This window comes from Panicum virgatum, chromosome 6K (assembly GCF_016808335.1).
Source record: "Panicum virgatum strain AP13 chromosome 6K, P.virgatum_v5, whole genome shotgun sequence".
NCBI lineage: Eukaryota > Viridiplantae > Streptophyta > Magnoliopsida > Poales > Poaceae > Panicum > Panicum virgatum.
In genome coordinates, this window is record NC_053141.1 from 41,380,002 (window position 1) to 41,398,054 (window position 18,053).

At 45.5% G+C, this 18,053-nt stretch overlaps 3 protein-coding genes across 4 annotated transcripts; 1 reads left to right on the plus strand and 2 right to left on the minus strand.

Annotated features, from left to right (window-relative positions):
• Positions 1-1,791: 1,791 nt before the first annotated feature.
• On the plus strand, positions 1,792-4,024 carry LOC120712716 (DNA-3-methyladenine glycosylase-like). Of its 2 annotated transcripts, XM_039998577.1 has the most exons (5): positions 1,795-2,307; positions 2,901-2,958; positions 3,062-3,145; positions 3,236-3,377; positions 3,573-4,024. In XM_039998577.1, the coding sequence occupies exons 1-5, from the start codon at positions 1,887-1,889 to the stop codon at positions 3,861-3,863; spliced, it is 996 nt and encodes a 331-aa protein (XP_039854511.1). In that variant the 5' UTR covers positions 1,795-1,886; the 3' UTR covers positions 3,864-4,024. The 2 variants fall into 2 exon arrangements, with proteins under 2 accessions (XP_039854510.1, XP_039854511.1); XM_039998576.1 differs by having other exon boundaries at positions 1,792-2,307; positions 2,901-3,145.
• Positions 4,025-9,681: 5,657 nt separating this feature from the next.
• Positions 9,682-14,810, minus strand: LOC120639239 (phosphatidylinositol 4-kinase gamma 7-like). Its single transcript, XM_039915223.1, has 2 exons — positions 14,630-14,810; positions 9,682-12,534 (listed from the first exon to the last, which is right to left on the minus strand). Exon 2 carries the CDS (start codon positions 11,170-11,172, stop codon positions 10,342-10,344), a length of 831 nt encoding a protein of 276 aa, XP_039771157.1. The 5' UTR covers positions 11,173-12,534; positions 14,630-14,810; the 3' UTR covers positions 9,682-10,341.
• A 1,612-nt stretch (positions 14,811-16,422) lies between these two features.
• On the minus strand, positions 16,423-17,268 carry LOC120639334 (zinc finger protein ZAT3-like). The gene has a single exon (XM_039915299.1). It carries the CDS (start codon positions 17,266-17,268, stop codon positions 16,423-16,425), a length of 846 nt encoding a protein of 281 aa, XP_039771233.1.
• Positions 17,269-18,053: the final 785 nt, after the last annotated feature.

The window sequence follows — 18,053 nt, forward strand, 5'->3', positions numbered from 1 at the left end:
TAATTAAGTGCATATCAAATGCTGCAACTGCACCTGTTTCAGGGGGGGAATTCTTTTGGTACACATGATAATGATCTGATGACAAATTTCATTACCACTTAAATACGAAGATATTTACAACATGGACCTTTATTTAAATGCTAGGAAGAGGAAGTGAGGAACAATATGGATTTTCGGCCCTAGAATGCAGATTTGCTTGGGAAGAAGAAGCATAGCAAACATGACTCCTACTTTGCAGTAGTGATAAAGAAAGCAGGATAAAGCTAATCACGTAACCAAAGCGTCCAGCATAATGCGTATAGCTATCCCAGCTCAAAAATAACACATAGTACCTTTACATTTCTTTTTTGGTGCATTTTGATAAAAAAAAAGGTACCAGCGCCGAGGGGTTCGTTGCCTTGTTGAAAAACAAGAAAAATTGTGGAAAGGCTATAGTGAAAGAGATTAGAGAGATGAAATTGGCCATGAGCTACTGTGGAGTCAGGTTTAAGCAATGCTATTTAGCCCAAAAGTTTTTGAAGTTAACCTATGAGAGTTATGAAACTACCAAACTGAATAGCCACCAGTGACAGAGAAGGGAGGGATGAAACTAGCCAAGCATGCACTCAGTGAGGACAAGCTTTGTAGGGCTGGAATCACCGCTTGCGATGTAGCTGGCTGGTTAAATTAGCCAATCTTTCTGGAAACTGCCAAAAGGTACAGTGGTCATATGATGAAGATAACTTGGACAAAACTGAGTATGTGAAATTTGAAGTTCAAGGAAGCAAATGTGTCCTGTTGTGATTTTCAAACTGTTAGCATTTTCTAGGATTAAACTATCAAAATGCCGATCAATGGAAGTTGGCGGTTTCTGTTAGGTCAATGAAACCAACCTAAAAGCCGATCAATGACAAAGAAAACCAGGATGAAATTAGCCATGTAATCTGGAACTGCAAACGTACTATGTCGTCTATGTTTAAACCACCAGCAGTTTTTAGTGGCTAAAATAACAAGTTACCAACTGTGGCAAAAGGTATGCAGTTAGCTCAGGATTTCTTAGCCAAGTATTACTACCGGAAAGGGGATACTGAAAAAGAAATGCAGACTGAAGTTAGCCACATATGATCTTTGAATCGTCTAGAGGTTTGCCAAGTCTGAGAGAAGAAACGAAGTCATAAATACAGCTAGTTGTTTTTCAAAGTTATCAATGTAGTGGCCAGTTGTGAGTTACTACTAATAGCAAGGTACTGAAGTTACTATATCATGGCCTTTTGGGAGAGAAAAAAAACGACTGTTGTGACAAGGGAGACAGTACCAAGAAGATTTGCCACCCCAAAAAAACAGAAACAAAAATATATTTGCACTAACATGCCAAATGATCATCCAATTACCGTATATGAATCAAGTAGAAAAGGCAGAATGAAATTAACCATGTAAGATGGCTATCACTGAAACCGAATCAGCAAAATCTGTCATAGGTATCATGAATTTGTATATCAAATCTACATTAAACTAGGTGCTTTCTTCTCAAAGAAAATACCGAGTTATCCCCTTTGAGTTACCAAAGAGGCAATTATTGACACCAAGTATCAGGAAGGAATGAGCCATGAAAACTGGAGGACCATCCATGTAGCATGCACCCCCAATCTCAAACCACCAACAATTTCCACTCACTAAACTATCAAAACCATCACACATTTTCAATAAGATCAGGTGGAAGCTTTCAGGCAGCTACCTTGAAGCCCATATGCTACCAAACAAGCTCAGGACGCAACACCTTAACCCTCTCAACCCTTTATAATAGACCCACAGCCACACATACCAAACCTCACAAACTCATTTCAAACCCTCTTCTTAGTTTGCCTCCCAAAAAAAAAACACTTAGCGCCCCTCCTCGCGGCAACACGATGCTCACCACAGCACACAGCCGGCAGCATCATCACGCCTTCGAGAAGAGCCCTAGCAGCCACATGAAGAACCTCGACAGGAAGCTGCAGCAGGCCATGAGCAATGCGACCAGCAAGTACATGCAGAGGATCTACCCTCTGGGCATCCAGAGGAGCAGCTCCAACCTCACATTGTCGTCGCTCTCCCTGTCGCAGAACTCCAACGACTCCTCGCTCAGCAGCTCCAACTCCAGCTGGGAGCCCAAGGTGCCGCTTCTGTATGGCGGCACCTTCAGCCCCTGGGGCGATGTGCTGGTGTCTCTGGAGATGAGGAGAGAGGAGGACGACAAGGCCAGCGACCACGACGTTGAAGGGGGTGAGGACTTCGATTGCAGCGAGCCGGGGAGCTTGCATAGGTGCAGCTGGATCACCAAGAACAGTGGTAAGAGAGTTGTCCATTGCCAATCTTTTTTTTTCACTCATTTTCGTGTATTGCTTTTCACATTTATCAGCATGGTGTTTCTACTGGGTGGACAGTTTTGGATAATATATTATATTTAAACAGAAGTTGGGGCCTTTAATCATACACTTCCACCTTTTGAGAACATTTGTTTCTTTGTCTACAGGAGACAAGCATGTCTTCGGATAGCATAATGACGCAACGAAACAGTAGTTAAAAAGTAGTTTCTTCACCGACTAATGACTATAAAAAGTTTGGTCAGAAAATTTATCTGAACGAAAAAAAATGTTTGGATAGACAATGGGACAAACTTGTGCTTTAAGAAGATGGCGAAGTGTCGACTTCGCTGACCAGTGATAGACTGATTTGACCGAGTTTTGAGTGGCCACTTGCTGGTGAGAGTAATGATCAGTTGACAAGTTCGTCAGAAAGGGACTTGCCTCCGGTTCGTTGTAGTTTGTTGAGCAAAATAGTGAGTACTCAGGAACGTATAAAAAATGGAAGAACACAAAAGCAAAACTGTGAGTTTCCAAAACAACAAAAAAAAGTTTGACTGAAATTGAACCATTGTGCAGATGAGGCGTACGTTCAGTTCCACGACGAGTGCTGGGGCGTCCCCGTGTACAGCGACAAGTATTTACCGCCACATTTCTCCTCGAATTTACCTGTAACAGTTACATTACTGCAGTCCCAGATTTCAGTTCTTCATCCCGGCCATCTCCGTGGTGATTTGCAGCCGCCTCTTCGAGCTTCTGTCGCTGTCCGGGATGCTCATAGACTACAACTGGACCGAGATACTCAAGAGGCGAGACATGTACAGGTGATTGATTCTCTGAACACTCCTGCCCCCAGTTTGCAGTCTCTCTGTTCATGTCAGTTTTCATCAAAACGGCCATGGCTGCATCATCAGGGAGGTGTTCGCCGACTTCGACCCCAGCACGGTGGCCAAGATGGACGAGGACGCCGTCGCCGAGATCAGCGGCAACAAGGAGCTCAAGCTGGCCGAGTCCAGGGTCCGGTGCATCGTCGAGAACGCCAAGTGCATCCAGAAGGCGAGTCGACCCACGGACCTGAACGAACTGAACTGCTCAACTCACCCCAATCACAACACAAAGATGAACCACTGAAGATTTTTTTTTGCAAAAATGATTTATTTCTTCCTGAACTGTTTTTTTTAAAAAAAACTTGTAATAAATAAAAAAAACGAGGACATGCATGAGGGACAAGTGCTAATTCCATGGGTGCAGGTGGCCAAGGAATTCGGGTCGTTCAGCGGGTACATGTGGGGGCACGTGAACCACCGGCCGGTGGTGGGCAAGTACAGGCACCACAAGTACATCCCGTTCCGGACGCCCAAGTCGGAGGCGGTGAGCAAGGACCTCGTCCGCCGGGGCTTCCGCCTCGTCGGCCCCGTCATCGTCTACTCCTTCATGCAGGCAGCCGGCATGGCCATCGACCACCTCGTCGACTGCTTCCGCTTCCCGGAGTGCGTCCGCCTCGCCGAGCGATCCTGGGGCATCACCAACATCGCCGCGTAGCCGCCGGCCGGCCGGTCGTCGGAGGCGTGCTCGGTCGCTCGGCGCTCCATTTTTTTTTTTTTTACACCTTCTGGTGTGACTTCCTTCAAGTGTGTGTGAACTGTAAAGTAGTACAGTAAATGCTAAGTTATGATGTGATAATTTTATTCTCTTTCCTCCAATTACGGGCACCGGAAGCAATCACGCGATTCAACTGCTCCGATGTAGGGGACCACCCATCGCCGATGCGCTCGCGGGATGAGACGCGATTGCGTCGAGCCGGCGGCCATGGGATGGCATGGCGGGAGCAATGAACGTGCTGCGTGCCATGAGTCCATGACATGAGATGCTGCAGATTCTGATGAATTGGAAGCAATCCAGGAAACATGAAAATTGCGAAAAAAAGAAAAGAAAAAAAACGAAATCCTGAGGAACTAAATAATTGATTTCACAAACTGAATTTCCTCTGTAATGTAAGTCATGAAGGCTGTTCACAATCAACATCAGTCGTCAGTTAAGGGGGGCAACACATCGGTGATCGGATGCGGCTCTTGTACTTCCCAATGGATCCTTCCTTCTTTGATTGAACCTCACGTCGGTTCTGCAAATTCAGGTTCTTGAAGGTCTCCATTTCTCCAACGCATTTGATGAGCATATAGGGGCAATGCTTCTTTCTCTGAAGATCCTCGATTAGGTTCGGTTCTCTACCTAGATATAATTGTTACAGCCCATATATCATCTAGGCCCATATTGGCCCATATATTGGCTATATATATATGTCCTACTGGACTAATGGCTCTCTCTCTCTTCAACAATCATCAAAGGTAACATGGAATCAGAGCATGATTTAGGGTTGGGATTAGACTAATCCAATTCCCACCTAAAGATCCATTTTTTTTCTCTGCCGCTGCTCGCGGCCCCGTTACGGCCGCCGCACGTGCGGCGCAGTCGTCTTCGTCCCGCCGCCAGTCGCGGCTGAGCGTCGTCGTCGCCTCCGTACGGCCGCCCGTTGCGGCAGGGTGTCGCCATCCAGCCGCCCGTCGCGGCCCCATTCCCGCCGCCTGTTGCGGCCGCCGTTTGCGGCTCGCGGCCCGTCGCCGCTGCGCCGTCAGGCAGCCCCTGTCCGCGCCGTCCCCGTCCTCGTCGGCGTCCCCTGTCCGCTCCGTCCCCGTCGCGGATCCGCCCGCCCGCTCGTCGCGCCACCCATCCGTGCCGTCTTCCGCGCGTCGTCCTCGGCTCGTCGCCTCTGCTCCGTCCGTCAGTGACATCCGTCCGCCCCTGCTTCGTCCGTCCGTCGCGGATTCGATCTGGGCCTCCCGTCTGCTGCTGCTGTGGTGATTCCGCCTCCTCTGTGGTCCTCTGCTACCTCCTCACGGTGACATCTACTCTCTGTCTCATCTTTGCTTCAACATGTCGAACCCTAGTGCCATTCAAATTCCACTGCAGTTTGATGGTCACAACTACAGAGAATGGGCTTTTTGCGCTCAGACCATAGGTGGTTATGGTCTTGCGTCACATCTTACTGGCACTGCACCGGTTGCTGCGACAGATAATTCTAATGCTAGTAGTCACTTCTTGGATTAATGATGATGGCAGGGTTAAGACTACCATAGTCACTGTGTTAAGCCATCTTTCATGATGAGTCTTGCGCCTTTCCGGACTGCCAAGGAGATGTGGGATTATCTAAAGAAAAGATTTGTTCAGATCAGTGGTGCTCATCTGCACACTTTGATGCAAGGTCTTCGTGGACTTCAACAAGATGACATGACCATTGATGACTATTATAATGCCTTTGATCGATTCATGGGACCTGTACTGTCCATGGTTCCTCCGTCTACTGCAGCATGTGATGGATGTTCTAAGAAGACCAAGTTCATTGAGCCGTTCTTGATGTATCAGTTTGTTATGGGATTAAAGGTCTGAATTTGAACCTGTTCGTGTGCAGCTTCTTAATACATCTTCCACTCCATCTATTTCAGATGTGTTAGCCTCATTGACTGCAGAAGAGGCTCGACTTCGTTCCTTGTCACCTGCTCCTTCGGTGATAGCACCTTATAGTGTTCTTGCAGCTGCTCAGAAGGCTAGTACATCTGCTGGTGGTTCTTCTACACCCTGTGAGCATTGTAAGAAGACTACTCATCGTTCAGAGAATTGTTTCAGCAAGTATCCGGAGAAACTAGCTAATTATCGTGCTCGTCGTGCTGCTCGTGGTTGCGGTACGACTGCCACTCCTAGGGGCTCTGTGTCTGTTGCTGCTGCTTCACCTGTTGGTGCTTCTCAGTCTTCTTGGGTCCTTGATTCTGGCGCCTCTTTTCATATGACTTCTGATTCATCTCAGTTGGTTGATTGCAAAACTGTCCATGATGGTACTTCTGTTCAGACAGCTGATGGTACTTCTTGTTCTATTACTCATCAGGGTTCACTTTCCACTGCACACTTTACTGTACCTAATGTATCTCTTGTACCTCAATTGTCCATGAATCTCCTTTCAGTAGGCCAGATTACAGGTCAGAATTGTTTCATTGGATTTGATGATTCATCTTGTTTTGTTCAGGATCGTCGAAGCGGGACTGTTATTGGGACTGGCCATCGCCGTAGAGGTTCCTCTCACCTCTACATCTTGGACACCTTGAGTCTTCCTTCTTCCGCTGGCTCTACCGCTCGTGTATCATCCGTTGCATCATCTGCCTCATCCTTCGCCAAGTGGCATCATCGTCTGGGTCATCTATGTGGGTCTCGCTTGTCGACCTTAATAAATAGTGGTTGTCTAGGTCAAACATCTATTGAGTCTAGCTTTCAGTGTAAGGGGTGTACACTTGGCAAACAGATACAACTTACATATTCCTCTAGTACATCTCATTCAGCTAGACCTTTTAATCTTATTCATTCAGATGTATGGGGCCCTGCACCTTTTGCAACTAAGGGTGGTCATAAATATTATGTTATTTTTATTGATGATCACTCTCGGTATACTTGGATTTATTTTATGAAACATCGTTCCGAGTTGTGTGCCATTTACAAATCTTTTGTTCGTATGATACATACACAGTTTTCCATTCCCATTAAAGTTTTCCATTCTGACTCTGGTGGTGAGTATTTATCTGGTGCTTTTCGTCAGTTTTTAATTTCAGAGGGTACTCTTCCTTAACTTTCTTGTTCTGGTGCTCACGCTCAGAATGGTATTACTGAGCGCAAGCATCGCCATCTTATTGAGACTGCTCGAACCCTTCTGATTTCCTCCTTTGTTCCTTCTCACTTTTGGGGCGAAGTTATTTCCACTGCAGTATATCTCATAAATAGACAACCATCATCCAAATTGACTGGAAAAAGTCCTGGTCAAGTGTTGTTTGGTACTTCACCTCGCTATGACCATCTTAGGGTTTTTGGTTGCACATGTTATGTCCTGCTTGCCCCTCGTGAGCGGACAAAGTTGACTGCTCAGTCAGTTGAGTGTGTGTTTTGGGGGTACAGTCCTGAACATAAGAGTTATTGTTGCTATGATCCTTCCTCTCGTCGTATATGTATTTCACGTGATGTGACTTTTGATGAGAAATGCCCTTTCTTTTATAACTCCTCCACTCAATCCTCATATTCTCCCACAGAGTCCACAACTTTCATGTGTCTTCCGCCACCAATCCCACAGCCTCTATGTCAACCACCATCCCCACCCCCACCCCCACCTCCACCTCCTCCCCCACCATCAAAACCCCCTGTCACGCAGGTTTACACTCGTCGTCCTAGAGTGCCTCCGTCTGATCCCCCCTCGGCCAGTCCTAATACTCCTGTTTTAGATGAATCTAACAATATTGATGAGTCTCATGTTATTTCTGATGAGTCACAGGTTGGTCCAAGATATAATTTATGAGATCGTACCACTATGGAGCCTCCTGATCGATTGGGTTTTCCACGTGTGAGTGTTGTGCTAGCTGAACCATCTACTTACAAGGAAGCTTCTGGTGTTCCTGAGTGGCAGTCTGCTATGTCAGAGGAGCTTGTTGCACTTGACCGCACTGGTACTTGGGAGATTGTTCCTTTGCCACCACATGCTGTCCCTATTACATGTAAGTGGGTGTTCAAAATCAAGACCAAATCAGATGGGTCTATTGAGAGGTACAAAGCTCGCCTTGTTGCTCGAGGTTTTCAGCAGACTCAGGGGCGAGATTATGATGAGACTTTTGCACCAGTTGCACATATGACTACAGTTCGTACTATGATTGCAGTGGCTGCTAGTTGTTCTTGGACTATCTCTCAGATGGATGTCAAAAATGCTTTTCTTCACGGTGATTTACATGAGGAAGTTTATATGCAACCACCTCCTGGTGTTGATGCTCCTCCAGGTTATGTTTGTCGTCTTCGTCGTGCCCTATATGGCCTCAAACAAGCTCCTCGTGTTTGGTTTGAGAGATTTGTTTCTGTCATAATGGATGCTGGTTTTTCACCTAGTTCTCATGATCCAGCCTTATTTGTTCATATTTCTCCACGCGGTTGTACTCTTTTTCTGCTCTATGTTGATGATATGCTGATCACGGGTGATGATGTTGAGCATGTTTTCTTCATCAAGAAGCATCTTAGTCAACAATTTCATATGACTGATTTGGGTCCACTCAGTTATTTTTTGGGAATTGAGGTCTTGCATTCTTAAAAGGGGTATTATATCTCTCAATCTAAATACATTCAAGCTCTCATTGCCCGATCTGGTATTACTGATAATCGCAGAGCTGCTACTCCTATGGATCTTCACTTGCAGCTTCGGCCTACTGATGGTAACCCTCTTGAGGATCCTTCTCGCTACCGTCGCATTGTTGGCAGCCTTGTTTATCTCACCGTCACAAGGCCTAATATTGCTCATGCGGTTCATATTTTGAGCCAGTTTGTGAGTGCCCCAACTTCGGTTCACTTTGGGCATTTGCTTTGTGTGCTGCGATACTTACGGGGGACCTCCTCTCAGTGTTTACTATATCCTCGTGGTAACCCACTTCATCTTCATGCTTACTCGGACTCCACTTGGGCTAGTGATCCAACATATCGTCATTCTGTCTCTGGTTATTGCATTCTTCTTGGTTCTTCTCCTCTTGCATGGAAGTCCAAGAAGCAGGCTGCTGTCTCTCGCTCTAGTACAAAGGCAGAACTTAGAGCACTTGCTACTACTACTGCTGAGATTATTTGGCTTCGATGGTTATTGGCCGAGTTTGGAGTTTCTTGTGATACCCCCACACCTCTCCTTTGTGATAACACTGGAGCCATTCAGATTGCTAATGATCATGTGAAATATGAACTTACTAAGCATATTGGTGTTGATGCATCTTTTACACAGTCTCATTGTCAACAGAAAACTATTGATCTTCAGTATGTGCCATCAGAATTGCAGCTTGCGGATTTTTTCACCAAAGCACAAACTCGAGAGCATCATCGACTTCATTTGCTCAAACTCAATGCTTCTGATCCGCCTTGAATTTGAGGGGGGGTGTTACAGCCCATATATCATCTAGGCCCATATTGGCCCATATACTGGCTATATATATGTCCTACTGGACTAATGGCTCTCTCTCTCTCTCTCTTGACAACAATCATCAAAGGTAACAATAATTACGCAGCAATTTACGTTCAAAACTTATTTTGATGCAGCAGCAGGAGATGATGGCACATTCTTACCTTATGGACATGATGGTTTGCTTTACCAATTACCACTACAGCAACTTGAAAACAATGCCCATCTGAACGGATCCTGTAAAAATGATGGCAAACAATATCTAATCAGTCAGTAACAAAAAAGAGGAAAAGAAACTCGAATAGAGCAGTGATAGCATGTTACGAGATTTTGCAGAATAAAAAACAAACAGAATCAGGGTTCAAAAAGGAACAGAATGCAAACAGCAGAACAGAAGAAAATGTACATTCAGAAACCTGAGGGCGTTGTGAAGACACTGCACTACTGCAGCAAAATGCAAAACAAGATGAAGTACTTCTGAAGCTACAAGTGGAAACAGCACCGTGGAACAAGGTTACAAGATATTGCGAATACATAGTTACAGATAAACACAGGGACGAGTGCTGATGTATGTCGTTGATATGTTTCAAAGCAAGTTCAGCATCATTCTTCAGTCAATGTGCCTGCACATGCCACAGAGAACAGATATGTGTGTGTACACAGTATTATCTAAATGCCATTGTTTGATAACTGTCCACAATACTTACAATGGCAATGACCAAGAACTGAGCATGCCATCACACTCCCTCATAAAAGCACATATCATGTTCAATGTCACCAGACATACAACATACATACAGAAATAAAAATGCACCACCCATAAGTTATACCTATGCACAGACGCCACAGTATTCTGCTGGAAACACAAATATCTCATGGCCTTATTCTCAATACACCTACCAGTAGGCCAGCACTACGACCGGTTGTTGACACCATGGTCGAACACACCGGCTGCTGCATACCCCAGGCATGGCCTATGTTACCTTCGAAGCATACCTTTGTTGTCAAAAGTCAAAACTGGCAAGAGGTGCCCAGCCTCTGCGTCAGCCATGGGCTGCAGGCTGCAGTTTGCTTCCTCTCATGGAACATGCTTGGGAGCAACTCCTGAAACTTTTCAAGGAATGCACTCCATTCAATGGCATTCAAGTCTGACAGCTTCACAAAACTTGAGCTGGGAGGCAGCATCTCATTGGCGCTCCAACCTGCAGACTGATACTCGCTACGATAACCACTACAATAGTTAGTTTTAGCACTCACCCTATTCTTTGGAACACCATTGCGGCACTTGCTGTTTCCACTAAAGCAAAGCCCCTTCAAAGAGACCGGCAATTTTGAGGTGGAATGAGTACATTTAGGAACTGGACTGGTGCAAGTGTCGACATCATCCTGGCTCACCTTGTTACTTTCATCCTCCTCGATGTCCTCATTACCCTCGGTTAATTTTGAAAGTGGGTTCCTGCAACTTACCCCAATAGACCCATACTTGTTGAAAAATGATGCTTCATATGTAGCTGCATCATCTCCTGAGTCAAGATCGAACTGGGTGAAGTCTGTATCACAATCATCATTGTCGTCATCTTCTTCAAAGTCACCTTCTGGTAGAAGTAATTCTCTTTCCTTAACCCAGTTCCTTGCTTCCATACACAGAACTTCAAGCATACTAGGCTCCTCTTCTTTCCCAGTGAACTGCCTGCTCATCATGTCCCCTATCTCAGACAAGCAGAGGCCATAAGCTGCAGCTTCCTTAAGAAATGTTGTCGAGAGGACCAGCACCCTAAGACTTGCCTCATGAATCATGGGCAGCTCCATGCGAAGCATTTCAGCATCCTTTATAGGGTCCATATTTCTGATGTACTCAAGTTCTTCCTCGGAGAAAGGAATAGATGCCTGCGGCCAGTGAATCCACTCAAAGTAAGGATCTTCCAGACTTTCTGGAAGACAGAGACCATGATCAATCGGAATGAGTTCTGCCTGTGCTTCAAACCGACCAGATTCACTGTCAAGCTTCCTGACTAGAAGATTTCCACCATGTCTATCGGTGTTGAAGATTCTAATATCAAGTATGCCAATCCTGTGAATGCAAGATACAGGAAAGCTTGATGTTCCATGGTCACCGGCGTCATAGTCATGTGGAATGAACTGCTGCAATGAGGCAATCTTGCTATGAGCCTACGATCTATTCTTACTGGTCTTATTTTTGCAGTTAACATCTTCATTCACATTAAACACACTTTGGGTAACTTTGACTAACATAGTAAGAGGAACGTTTGTGAAATTCTTGTGGTCAAGGAGGTATGCAGCAACCTCTCGAAACCCTGTCTCACCAACCCGTACTGATCTTTTGAGGCCTGGCTGCCCAAGAGTCTTCCCCACAAAACCTTTAGGATTATTTGGAGCAAAAGGTTCCTAATCAGTAGGTTTAACAATTGCAACACGTTGGCCCAAGATATCCCCAAAATAGTAGGCACCTCCCATCCCACCAGTAACAGCTACTGGGTCAACACCATTGGTAATTCCCCTGATGATATCCTTAACCAGCTGTTTCATTGCAGCAGAAGGGCTTGAACAGCCAAGGATTTCAATAACTTTACTTCGATCACGCTGCTGACCTTCCCCTTTGGGAGAGAGGCAAGGTGTGGAGCAGCTTCTATGCATGTGATTTCTGGTGAGCAGTAATGGCGAGTCATTCAGAACATAGCTGAGATCATTGTTCAAAACTTGATCACCAAATGTCAGTGAGCTCTCCTCAGTGGATACATTAAGGGCTATCTGCATCTTCTTTTTTACAGTGTGTGCATTTTCTCCTGGCTCTAGTTCAATGCCTAGAACAGAACCATTGTCAGTTTGAACAAACACACGCTTCCAGCTAAGGGACCTCCCCTCAGTTATGTTCTTCGAGGGGTAATCATTGCTCAAGCTGTGATCCAGAACTGCAACAGCCATCTGTGTCTTAACAGGACTGCCAGTGTTCCAAGGCATATATTGTTATGAAGAAACTGTCGGTAATAGCTGCTACCTCCTCTCTTGTGCCCTGGCAAGCATTAGTTGAGCTGGCAATAAGAGGGAGACTAAACCAAGTTTTCCAACTTATGGCAGTTGGATAAATTTCTAACTACTGATGGCTTAGCATGTCCAAGTGCACATTAAGCTGCTGTGACATCTAATACTGAGTGCTAGTCATTACACATCTAACTGGCATAGATCCTGAAAACAATAAAAAAAAAGCTCAGTGACTTGCACAGTTCACGATTATTTCACCATGTCTATATAAAAATGAGTAAGGAAAAGGCAGGACCAACCAATTAGGAGGAAATTAACAAGATCCCCATGTGCTCAATCAAGACTATAGTACATAATAAGCATACCTTACTATTACTAATTGGGTGTTCCTTTTAAAGCATTCACGTAAAGCCACCTAGGATCCTATATGGACACTCTAAAAAAATAAAGAAATCCTAGAAATTCTCACAAAAATCAAAAACATCCGGCCATCAATATCCTACAACTCTAATCATAATAGTCACTGGATCTATTATCTTTTATAATAAATTACCCACCTCTATCATCATGAAAATAGACTAAAGTAACCTCCTAAACATGTATCAAAATTACCCACCTATGCCACAATAAAAAAATCTAAAGTAATCCCCTAATCTTTGTATAAATTACCCACCTATGCTATTATAAAAATAATGCAAATAACCCCCTAAATTTGCATATAAGTTATCCAATTATGTCATTATTAAAAGTTAAAGTAACCTCTAAATCTGAATCTAAATTATATAATTATAACAAAATATTAAAGTGCACCAATATAAAATTCTAAATTACTATTTCTATCATTATTAATATATTATTATATAAAAATACTACCCATGAAATATGTCATCATGTATTAAACACATATGGAGGAGATAAGAATACCAATTCACAAATAAATAGTTCAATTAAATATATATTAAACACATATGGAGGTGTGATGGAAAATGAAATCTATTGCAACTAGATAATGATAAATATGTATTTTAGGGTATGTGTTAGAACATTTAATAGATGAAAGAGAGCGTGAGATAGACAATTATAATTGTTAGCTACTCCCTCCGTTTTCGTTTATTAGGCGTATGAGCGTTTTGTGCTTTTCTTCCAATATAGGGCGTGCAGCCTCGAGACTCCTCCGACTCCAGTAATGATGGTGCTCGGTCCGAGGTGAATTAAATCACGGAAGCCATGCAGGTTTTCACGGTGGGAAAAATAGGCTAGCTGCATGCGGCCATGCATGCTTTCTCTAGAATCGAAGCGACATTTGCATCCAGACATGCAAATCTCCACAGCATTAACACAAACCTTGGTTTCTATGATCCTTCTTGGTACGCCTAATAAACGAAAACGGAGGGAGTATAAGCTTTATTTTTATATTAGTTCTAACTAGCCTGTGCGGGAGCACGGGTTGATAGGCTAGTTAAAGTAATTATAAACCCAGCGCTAGAAATGGCTAATTTGTGGGAGGTTGACATCCACATACTATTGTTACAGCTCTGCCAACTAAACGAAAGGATAGGTAAATTCTGGTTTCATTCGAACACAAGGATCAGCTATAGAATTTCAAATTCAGTGCCTTTTTGTTTTTTTTACTTCAGACATAAGGATATCATTGAGTATATGCTGGTCTAATAATATGAGGAGAGACAAAACAGGCACATTCCACTATATTTAGTACATGCTATTGCTTAAGCAGAAATCCAACACAAACAGTCAGAAAACAAAACGAAACTGTCTTTAAAAAACAAAATAAACTAAAACCGGGTGTATCTGCTTGTTCGGAATGGTACAAACCAGAATTCAAACTAAGCCACATGATTCAATTTGTATTAATTCATTTGTTCATCTTACACGCAGGAGGCAATTGAGTAAGGAGCTCTATATCATTTCCATGGCCTCTCCCAAGTTCATCGGACATTGGTAACCAATTATAGGCATAACAATCAAATAAAACTTACACCGCCGCCTGCAGCTTGCATCAATTTTTCTTATACAACGGCAATGTTCAAAAATCCTGCTCATTCCATCATAAAAGCCCCCCAAAAAAATTCCCAGCAACGAGCTAAAAAAGTACTGCTCGAACCACATTATTACACACAAACATAATAAAATTCTCCGCATCCTCCAAAGTCCAAACCCAAAATTTTGGAGGAGATTAAAAGTCAGGGCTGAATCAAATCACTAGCCAGCCGCAGTGCGCCCCTCCACCGCAATCAGAGCAGCACACCGACATTGAGACCAGGGCGGCATCGGAACTCACCGTTCAGTCCGGGCGGCGCGCGGGGGGTGGCGGCGATGAGGGAGGAGCAGCTTGTTTCCGGCCGGGGCCGGGAAGGAGACCCACGAGCGGCCGCGGCCTCACCGCCGCCGAGCCGACGGCCGAGATTGGCCGGCGCCATCCCCAGTTACAGGCTCAACTCGCCGTCCACCCAGGGGACGGGTCAAACTCATAACCGTGGTTAAAAAGAGAGGCGAGGCGCCCGCGGCCGGCGGCCTCTTATAGCCCCCCGCTGCCGCCCCTCGGGGGGGCAGTTGCAGCTGGCGATGCCACCCTTTTAGCCATGGCCGAGAATAGCATCCGAGCAATTTTTGGCGCGGTCTTAGCTGGAAGATACGATCTTTTCTTCTTTAGATTTAGAAAAAAGCTCGCTCGTGCGCAATGCTTATCCGGAGATGCAGCTATTTTTAGTGCATGTCTCGGGCCAGTGAATCCACCCAACTGTGGCGTAATACTCCAATGAAAGTTTGGTGATTCAAGAAAAGTCCATGGAAAGAGAGTTCCTTGTACTACATGGTTTATGAGAAATGCCATTCGAGCAATTTTTTTTGGGGGGGGGGGCAGATCATCGTCATCTTTTCTCAGGTATGTTCCAAATTAAATTAACATACTGGGCGTTGTGCAAGCAGACAACAACCGCCAGCTGCTTCTGAACCTGGTTTTATTTCTTGCATTTTACACCGAAAGGCTCGCGAACACGACGAGCCGCCCGAGCGTCTGGAACCAGAACTTTTCTTTCTACTCCTACTAGGGATCCAATGCGCATCGTGCGACCATGTACATGCTCGCGCCGTCCAGGATCAACAGCATCACAAATGCAACCACGCAGCGCAAGAAACGGCAACCGTCGAAGCAAACAGCAAACTTTCGGGCGGGACGTCTGAATGAATGGTTTAATAATCAAGTAGTAGTGCAGTGTCTATACATTTTCATGGCTGCAACCAAAGTTTAGAACTGTTGGCTTAGAACAACCACAGAATATTATCACCTATTTGTAACTGGTTTACTGGAGGAAGTCGCGACCACGCAGATAAGATGGGGATCGGTGCTAAACCTCCATTGCCGTCGAGCCTATAACCATGAGCTTGCGATTGCAAGAACATGCACGTTTGATGTGATTAATTCACGGGCTTCATGTCTGGTTGCTGATGTACTAGTTATCAGGCTGCATCATGACAGCCTATTAGCTACTGCTATACTTTTGGGTAACTTAAGGTCCGGCTTTACCAATTTACCATGCTATGAGATGTTGCCAACTTAATTAAGAAGCTTCCTTCAACGTTATTACTTAGTAGTATTAATTATAGCTAACACAAAACTAAGAGCTTACATGATCTAATCTGGATATGCGCGAGCTATTTTAGTTGCAATAGCTTGAGTTGGAAGGTGTCATAGCTACATACGAAAGATCAATTGGCCAACTACGACATACTACATGTACTGCTCCTTGACTTGCAGATCTGACGACACAATGCAAGTCAAACTACATTATTGAACTTGAACAACGATACAGAGATTGCTACATAGCATCGTGTCACACAAAAAAAAAAGACAGAAACTCATGTTATTCCAACATATATTACCACACATCAGCTAAACATATACACGGATATGTTACAGACTTACAGTTAGTACACTGGATAGTTCAGATTAAGCAAGTCGCCAGTTCAGATAGATCAGAAAAGTTCCTTTCTCTGAATCAGCCTCCTAGAAAATGTACAGACAAAGCTACCAACATTGTACACACGTGCACATATAGATTACATGCGCCAACTCTAGAGCCCAAGCCTCAAATCCAGCGCCGCGTTCAAGCTTCCGTCCTCGTCGATCTTCCGTGGCAACGGCGGCATCGTCCCCGGCGGTGGCAGGTTGAGGTCCAGCGTGGTGGCCGGCGCCGCTCCTGACAACGCTGCCAACGTGCTGCAGCTGCTGGGTGCTGCAACCGCCATCCCCTCCGCGCAATCCCTCTCCCAATGGCATCGCTTGTGCCCGCCCAGAGCCTGTCCGGTCGCGAACCCCCGAGCGCAGACGCTGCACTTGTGGCCGTCGCACCTGGGCGGCGGCGCGCCGGCGGTCGTCGGCGTGCTGCAGCTCTCCTTCTTCGCGCTAGACGTGGCAAGGGTGCTCTTCTTGCCCTTGCCGACGCCGGGGCGTGCGGCGGACAGCATGAGCAGGCTCGCGGCGGTCTCGCGCTCCTGCACGGTGAACTGGTCCCCCGCGACCGCCGCCACGGCGAGGTGCGCGCCGCCCACGGCCTGGTGCTGGAAGTGCGGCGGCGGCGTGATCCCGCGCCACTGGCGCTGCGGGTGGCACCGCATGTGGCCGAACAGCGCCTTCCACGACTTGAACACCTTGCCGCACTCGGTGCACGGCGGCGGGTCCCCTGTGGGCGAGGACCTCACCCTGGCGAACGCGGAGGAGGAGGAGGAGGCGACGCCGTCCGCCCGCGGCCTCCGCGCTTGCAGCGGCCTCGGGGAGAGCGCGCAGGCGAACGGGGGAGGCGGCAGCGCGAGCGCCAGCGTGAGCGTCGTGTCGTGGTAAGGACGATGCGGCGGCGGTGGCGGCGGCGGCGGCGGAGGGCGAGGAGGAGGAGACGCGGCGGGCTGTACCGGAGTGGCCATGGCGAGCCAGCAGATCGATCGGGAAGGTTGGAAAATGGAAGTGGAAGTTGCGGAGGAGGTGGGAGCATGGCGGCGGATATGTACGGGCGCCCTCATATCGTGGCGGTTGCCGGCTTGCCGGCGGTTGCTGCGTTTGGAGAGGATGCCTCATACCTGCTGGCCGCGGTTGCACGTACCTTCGTGCGGCCTAAGATGGCACAAAAATTGTTGTAAAGTGTATAACCATGGAAAGCAAACGCCTGCCCTAGTTCCTACTCTCGAATTGACATGTTTTTCTGTTTTCTGATGAATGTTCATTCGATAACTAGGAAGCCCGCCCGCGCATTTGAGCGGTTAGATGTTACCATCTCTAATGTTGTATTTTAAATTATTTAATTATTTATATTTATTATTTGTGCGGCTAGGTGTGAATATATTTAAGATTACACTTTTGTAATTGGCTTTCATAAAGCAATTTTTTGTTGACGAAAATCAAGATCTAGTAAAACTATTTTGAGGATCAATAATTTGATTTTATTTTCATACTCCTTCCAGGTTTGAATTGGATACCATTTTGAGATAGTTCTAAATTTGTTGTTGTATACATTAATTAAAAAATATTTAGTTTCACTAATGTGTAAATATTTTAATAGTACTCAAAGTTGTGTTTTGAGGATCGCGTCAATGGAAAACATATTATTATTCATTTGGAGGTAGTATTATTTTTGACATAAGAAATTATTTGAGTATTTTTTTAGGTTTATGTGTTACATTGCAGCGTAATATTTTTATTTATTTAATTTGGA